Source organism: Pipistrellus hanaki, assembly GCF_964339955.1.
Source record: "Pipistrellus hanaki genome assembly, chromosome: 6".
NCBI classification, from domain to species: Eukaryota; Metazoa; Chordata; class Mammalia; order Chiroptera; family Vespertilionidae; genus Pipistrellus; species Pipistrellus hanaki.
This window is the reverse complement of record NC_140508.1, coordinates 60,899,131-60,907,108: the sequence shown is the minus strand read 5'-3', so window position 1 is coordinate 60,907,108 and position 7,978 is coordinate 60,899,131. Positions and strand designations below refer to the sequence as shown.

The 7,978-nt window shown below is 44.3% G+C and overlaps 1 protein-coding gene across 1 annotated transcript; it reads right to left on the bottom strand.

Annotated features, from left to right (window-relative positions):
* Positions 1-2,862: 2,862 nt before the first annotated feature.
* Positions 2,863-6,785, bottom strand: TXNDC2 (thioredoxin domain containing 2). The gene is made up of 2 exons (XM_084886972.1): positions 6,705-6,785; positions 2,863-6,354 (listed from the first exon to the last, which is right to left on the bottom strand). Exons 1-2 carry the CDS (start codon positions 6,720-6,722, stop codon positions 4,615-4,617), a joined length of 1,758 nt encoding a protein of 585 aa, XP_084743098.1. The 5' UTR covers positions 6,723-6,785; the 3' UTR covers positions 2,863-4,614.
* Between the last annotated feature and the right edge of the window lie 1,193 nt (positions 6,786-7,978).

The following is a 7,978-nucleotide window of genomic DNA, read 5'->3' as shown; positions in this document are numbered from 1 at the left end:
CTTAATGTCAGTGCCAAATATTGATCTGTGAGTCATTAGACTTGCATTTAGCTTTGTCTTTCAAACACCAAGGCTTTGTGACCTTCCTGGGGCACAGGACAGGGAAGCAGTCCTTTCCTTCTTCCTCCAGCCCTACCTGTAAGATGACTCTCCAGAGGCCAGACTCTTCAGAGACGTTTAGTGAAAATAGCAATAAGGCCTGCAGGTAGGTTCTGAGTGAGAACAACCCGGCTCTTCTCCAGTCTTCCCCATGCCAAATCTCATTTTGAAATACCCACCTTATCCCAGCCGGCGTGGCTCAGTGGTTGAGCATCCTCTTATGAACCTGAAGGTCAAGGTTTGATTCCTGGTCAGGGCCCATGCTAGGGTTGTGGGTTTGGTCCCCAGTGTGGGCATGCATGAGGCAGCTGATCAATGATTCTCTGTCATCATCAATATTTTTATCTCTCTCTCCCTCTTCCTGCCTCTCTAAAATCAATAAAAATATATTTTTTAAAATTACATTGGAGTTTTCTAGGGAACAATAGATCCTGGCTTTCAAATATTTGCTGAATGTAATTTATTTGAAATTAACATTTCTGCTTCAAAAAGTATTGAACACTCATGGAATATTATATGTAAATCTCCACTATTAATTCAACTGGCTTATACTTGGAGAAAAATAGACTTCAAAAACATAATTTAGAAGGTCAGACCCCAAAACTGTCTTACCCTGTTTATATCATTTACATTCTTCCAAGTATTTACTTAATAAGTGTTTTGTATGTTGATTCATATTCCATATGTCATCTTTAGTGAAATGCGTTATCATAAGATAATTTGTCATTTGAATAAAGTACAGGACATTATTTAGTTTTAAGGCTATATAGTTACGGACTTAAGAAAATTAGATAGGATTAAAGTGAAGGGAGGTGTATTTAAAAGAAATTTGATAAGTGCACAGACTTACTAGTATTATCAGGTTGGATTTTTTCATGGGAATTGCTAAGTAGGGATAAGGGTGATTCTGACCATGTTTAGTGTAACTCTTGCTCTGATGCAGTGGTGCCAAGTGTGACCAAGCAGTGGATGGATATGCTTGTCTGCATAGCAGTTCTTCCTTCCTCCCACTCCCCTGTAAGCCTTCTTAGCTCATATGGTTTGATGGCACTGACCCCGCTCCAGGGTGCAAAGTGACCCAGGCCTGATCCATCAGAGCCCCCCTTCTCTCCCAGATACACAGGTTCAGGCATGCAACCCAGTCAATCAAAGTCTTTCCAAGGACTTTTGATGGAGTTAAAAGGAACAGGTTCACTTTTTATCTGTGATCATGAACTGTGAAGCAATCGAAGATAAAATCAAGATAAACAGCAACATTGAAAAGTAAAAAATATCAGCGTCCCCGATGAAGTTGGTTGAACTCCTCACAACTGCCTGAAGCAGTTTGTCCCTTAGAATTTCCAGTTTCAAGGTTTGATACACTTGGTATTTTTGCTGGAACAGGTTTGAGTTGGGATTCTGTGACTTGCCACCAAAAACCAAATAGATCACCTACCCCCTGACACTCACAATCACTTAGACAATTCATCTCCAAACAGAAAAACTCCTACTGATTTAGTCTGTAGGGTTGTTTGTAATAAAAAGCCAGAAAGGCCCAGAATGCTCGTTTGAAACACAGAACCCAGGTTAAGTTCAGCACTCAAAGACTCTGCCAGAACATGCTTGACCTTGGGCCATTATATTCACTCTCCTCTGCTTCTGACCTCCCAGACATTGTTTTTCCTAGCAGTTTATAAGCAGTTGGAATCTTGAAAGTATTCCATTTATTTTTTTTCTTTTCATTATATAAGTAAGCGGGGGGGGGGGGGGGGGGGGGGGATGAGTGAAAGAAACAATGTCTATGTACAGAATTAGCCAACCAACACTTTATGATTTTTATCCATTTTTTTTTTTTTCATGACTAGATGCTTTACTGAGCCTCTTCCTTGTATTTTGGGGACATTTTAATGAGTCATAAATTTTTCTCCATCACCATTTATCTCCCCCATACCCTCCACCAGCTTCCCCACTCCACTCCCCACAATCACCACACTGTTGTCCATGTCCATAAGTTCTTTCTCTTTTTAAAAATTTTTTGCTCAATCACTTTACCCACCCCCAACAGCTGTCTGCCTGCTCTCTATCTATGAGTCTGTTTAGTTTTGCTTATTAGTTCAATTTGTTCATTAAATTCCACATATGAGTGAAATCATATGGTATTTGTCTTTCTCTGACTGGATAATTTCACTTAGCACAATACTCTCCAGGTCCACCCTTGGTGTTGCAAAGGGTGACATTTTCTTTTTTTTACAGCCGTGTAGTATTCCATTGTGTAAATGTATCATAGCTGTTTTATTTGCTCATCTTCTCTCTCTCTCTCTCTCTCTCTCCTCTCCTCTCCTCCCCTCCCCTCCCCTCCCCTCCCCTCCCCTCCCCTCCCCTCCCCTCCCCTTCTCTTCTCTCTCTCTCTCTCTCTCTCTCTCTCTCTCTCTCTCTCTCTCTCTCTCTCTCTCTCTCTCTCTCCCGCCTCCTTTTCCCAGCAAATTTGGAAAACCTAACCATTCCTTTCCTCATTCCTCACTCCCACCACATTGACTGAAAGAAGAAAGGCCCTCCATCTAATAAATGAAGTTCAGAAATCTGACCACACCATTAAAAGGCATATAATCAAGATCCTCATTATCCCCAACTGAGTAGCTGATACTTAGGAAGCAAATGCTGCTAAGAAGGTGACCAATTCTAGGATAATACAACTCCTGTGGGTTTCCAGAAAGGTGGATGGAGATCAGATAAAGGTGACAATGTCCTGGAGAGTAATTGTCCTGAGAGCAAGGAAGCACCTTTAGGAGCTGCAATGTAAAAAAGATAGGAGCTTGGCGGGAGGGAAGAGAGTGGGGGAAGAAAGGCAGGGGGGTAGTGAGGGTTACCTTGTTGGATGATTTTCCTTGGACTATGGGGAGAGGTTTCTAGGCCCCAGTCTGTAACTCCTGAACCCGATTTTTCAAGTACAAAAGACAAGAAATCTAAATGTTTAACAAGTACCCCACTTGGTTTCTATGACCACGAATTTGAGAAACTTTGATTTATAGAATTCCTGAACCACGTTTTATTTGCTCATCCCCCTCCTGCATGGGAGAGCCAATGAGAATTCAACCGACATTGCATTCCTGACCATCCAACCTGCTGGAGGAGGGGCAGGAAAGTTTCTGAAATGCAGTTTGCCCCAGAGTACAGGAGCTGGGTGACAGATCCCCGTGCTCCTGAGACTTCTTTCAAGGCAGAAGAATCATTTGGAGAAATGGACAGTTGGCTTCACTGCCATCTGAGACCATGATGTTCTGATTTCTTGTTCTGCGCTTGAAGGTATATGTTCAGCCGAGACCAAAGACACTTGGCCTTTGGAGGAGGCTTCGTTTTTACTTTTAGGGCTGACTCCAGAGAGGCCTGAGGCAGCATTCCCCAGGTATGTATGGATAGAAAAAACACTATCTATGTCTTTAAGCATCCACCGGAGGTTTTTGGAACTTATCTGCTGTGGAGAAGATGACAAACCAAGCCATCATTTATGGCCCAGACCTGGGCCTTTGTGTTATGAGATATCTGGGAACAGGTATCAGAAACCTAGCTACCAAGGAGAAAACAACAGGAATTTTGCCACCAGGGAGTTGATGTCACAATGGCACCAAGGATCACTCTAACTTAAACCTGAATAACAAAGCTCTTGGCCTGAGAGACCAGAGTTCTGAGCTCTGTCTCAGACTTTACGAGTGCTGATTAGTAAAAAACGAGGCCTGGACTTGAAATCTGGAAGCATGGCCTTGGTGTCAGCTCTGCTGCCAATGAATCGTGGTTGGCAAGCCCACGGAACTTCCCGGGGGCGCCATAGCGCTCCACCCACAAGAAAAAGGTTAGATATGGTACGTGAATCTCTCAGATTCTTTATTTACAAAAATGTCTTATCAGAAATCCCGAAGACATGTGAACATGAGAAGTTTCTACTCATCTTTAAATCATGTACTTCTAGAGCCGTGGTCGGCAAACTGCGGCTCGAGAGTCGCATGCAGCTCTTTGGCCCCTTGAGTGTGGCTCTTCCTCAAAATACCACGACCTGGGCAAGTCTATTTTGAAGAAGTGGTGCTAGAAGAAGTTTAAGTTTAAAAAATTTAGCTCTCAAAAGAAATTTCAATCGTTGTACTGTTGATATTTGGCTCTGTTGACTAATGAGTTTGCCGACCACTGTTCTAGAGAATTTCTAAATTTCCCATGTCTCTGCTAACAGGAAATGAGCTGAATTTTCAAGGGTGAGTGGGGAGGGGGAGGGAATAAAAAATCTAGATAAAAAAGTAGGGGACAGTTGGATTTCCAATCTCCACCGAAGGAACTCTGATATCACAGTTTTCTATTAAGAAAAATATGGTCACAATACGCTTTAGTGCTCTAACTAGTTTTTGACATGAATAGAATTGACATTTATAATTTATAATTAAGTATCATTTGGATATACACTTTTGTTATACCTTTTTTTTGTAAATAAACAACAAACAAAAAAATCATAAGCTATGACCAGTTGACTCTCCGTAATGCTTTCAGAATGCACTACTTTAATTCTGCAATGATTGCTCCAAGGTCTTCCTTAAGGGCACCACAGAGCTCACTCACCTTTTCTTCTCTTTTATAAAACTGAAAGGTTGGGACATAAGTGATCCCACGGTCTTTCACCAGCTCCTCACAGTCATCAACATCTATGTGCAGGAACACTACATCCTCGTGCTTCACAGACAGGGAACAGAAAAGGGGTTTGATGGTCCTGCAAGGCATACACCACACGGCCGAGAAGACCACGGCCACCAGCCTCTCCCCTGCCTCCTTGAGCGCCAAGTCAAAATCCTCTTTGCTCAGGATCATTTTCACCATGTCGACCTTCAAGAGCCCCTCCGTTTCTTCTGCCGCGAAGTCACCTTCTGCAGGCTGGATGGTTTCTTCTGAGGACTTGGAGGTGTCACCCTCCTTGAGCTGGATGGCTTTCTTCTCTGAGGACTTGGGGGTGTCACCCTCCTTGAGCTGGATGACTTCCTTCTCTGAGGACTTGAGGGTGTCACCCTCCTTGAGCTGGATGGCTTTCTTCTCTGAGGACTTAGTGGTGTCACTCTCCTTGAGCTGGATGACTTTTTCTGAGGATTTGTGGGTGTCACCCTCCTTGAGCTGGATGACTTTTTCTGAGGACTTGGGGGTGTTGTCCTCCTCTGGCTGGATGGTTTCTTCTGGAGATTTGGAGGTGGCACCCCACTTGAGTGAAATTTTCTTTTTTGATAGCCTGGGAGTATAGTCCTGCTTTGCCTGGAAGGCTTCTTCGGGAGATTTGGAGGTGACACCCAGCTCGAATGAAATGTTCTTTTCTGATAGCTTGGGGGTGTAGCCCTGCTTTGGCTGGACAGTTTCTTCGAGAGATTTGGAGGTGTCACCCAGCTTGAATGATTTGAATTTTGCTGATAGCCTGGGAGTGTAGCCCTGCTTTCGCTGAATGGCTTCTTCTGGAGATTTGGAGGTGACATCCAGCTCGAATGAAATGGTCTTTTCTGACAGCCTGGGGGTGTAGCCCTGCTTTTGCTGGACGGTTTCTTCAGGAGATTTGGAGGTGACTCCCGGCTTGGATGAAATGTTCTTTTCTGATGGCTTCGGAGTGTTGCCCTGCTTTGCCTGAATGGTTTCTTCTGGAGATTTGGAGGTGTCATCCGATTTGGGTGAAACGTATTTTTCTGAGGACTTGGGGATGTTGTTCTTCTTGGATAGGATGAGTTTTTTTGAGAAAATGAGATTGTCACTCTGCTTGGTTGGGATGGTTTTTGCTGATGAACTAGGGGTGTTACCCTCATTAGGAAGGGTGCTTTTACCTGGGGACATATGAGTATCATTGTATTTAAGGGGACTAGTTTTAGTTGGAAAATTGAAGAGATCACTCTGCTTAGGTGGGATGGGTTTTTCTGAGGAATTAGCAGGGTTACCCTCTTTGGAAAGAGTGGTTTTCCTAGACGAATTAAAGATGCTGCCCTCTTTAGGTAGGACCGTTTTGCCTGGGGAACTGGATGTGTTGCCTTGCCTGGGCTGCGTGATTTTTGCTGAGGAATTGGGAGGGTCACCTTCCTTGGACTGCATGGTTTTTGCTGAGGAGCTGGCGTCTCTCCCCTGCTCAGGAAGAAACGTGCCCTCGAGTTGCGGAACTTTGGAGTTCTCTGCAGGCATGTGCTGTGCGCTGCTGACATTGTGGGCAAAGGCTTTCTGGGTGCATGCTGGATCCAAGAACTCCGGGGCCAGGGGAGTTACATGGCCGGGCAGAACCTGTAATAGTGGAATCTCTGAACAAAACAGCAGATAAAATAAAATGGAAAAAAAAAAAAACACAAAACACCCCCCCAAAAAAAATTTTTTGATCATATACTTTAAAGAAGACCTGTGTCATCTTTAGAGCTCACCAACATAGTCTTAGAATGATGTATTCATTGGAATAATCACATTCAACAAAAGGCCAAGTATCATGTGATTGCATGTAACCTTTATATAGGTTTTTTTGTTTGTTTGTTTGTTTTGTTTTTTGTTTTTAGATTACAATTTTCTCAGCTTAGTCTTACACTACTGCATACTCCCCAAGCAAACAGGTCCCTGACGGCGATACCCTCCCTCCCTCTTACCATTAGGATCACCTTCATGTGTTTCTGGTTGTTGGTCAGGCCTCATGTTCAGTTTTTCTGGGGATCCAGCTTCACCACTTCCCATTCTTATTTCATAAATGTCTCATAGTTAACACAAAGGCTGTGCCCTCCAACGTTTCCAACCTATTCAATATCTTAGAACGAGCAGCAACTTATATTTGTGTAGTTACAGATGGTTTTCCATCTCTGTACTGGAGAGTTTCATGGCAGCCTCTATGGTGGTCATACTGTGCATGAGGCTGCGCCTGGGGCCTGGTACACACTCATAAGCATTATTTTCTATAGCACAACAAACCGCTGAGGTAAGTACCATTATGATCCCTCACTTTGCAAATGAGAAAACTGAGCCTGAGAGAAGTTGCATAACTCACTCAAGGTCACAGAACTAGTATGTGGGGCAGGTTCCGGGGCCTCCCTCTCAATACTACACTGTGTTGTACTGTTTGCCAAATGACCTGTCCAAGATAGGTAATTTGAAACCAACTTTCCTGCAATCTCCCTCTAGGGTTCTCCAGCTCCAGTTTTCTCTTTATGACTCACCCACTGTAACCATCTCTTCCTAACCACGTTACCCTCCTCTGCCAAGCCCTGCCTGCCTGTCAGAAGCCCTGCTGGAGCCATTTGGATGGGAATAGATTGTGACACAGATGGCATTCCCTCATTTAGAGGAAGAAATGAAAACCTCAGCCCTTCCATCCCGGTAGGTGGGGAACCCAGAGAACAGATAACGTGTGTCCTGGCCTCCTCTCTCCAGGTGGAAACCTAAGCATGGATGCAGGTTAGATGTGTTTGGAGGACAGCTGAAAGCAGAGCAGTATTTGCCTCATTCTCCAGCTGGAATGCCATGAATGGCTCACATCCACATGGACTCCACATCCACACGGTAGGCCATTGGCAGAGGGTGTGACCCGGCTTGCACATGCCAGGGACCCGGAAGTCCTGAACGCTCCACAGTGGGGCTGTGAGGGTTCTGAGAAAGCCAAAGAACCAGCAGAGGCTTCAAAGAGGAACAAAGAAGCCATAGTGTAGGGGGTTTTGCAACCAGAAGCAAGGACTAGAGGCACAAGCTCTACCAGTAGGAAACCACACAGTGCCCCAAGCCCTAGATATAATCAGGGGTCCTCTGTGGTCCTCAGGCTAGGGACCAGACCAGCAGAAGCAGAGGGGCTGGCAATAACCAGTCCACACAGGAGGAATTGGAGAGAGCAAATTGCTATCAAAATGAAAAAGTATTCTTTGGGTTGAAATACCAC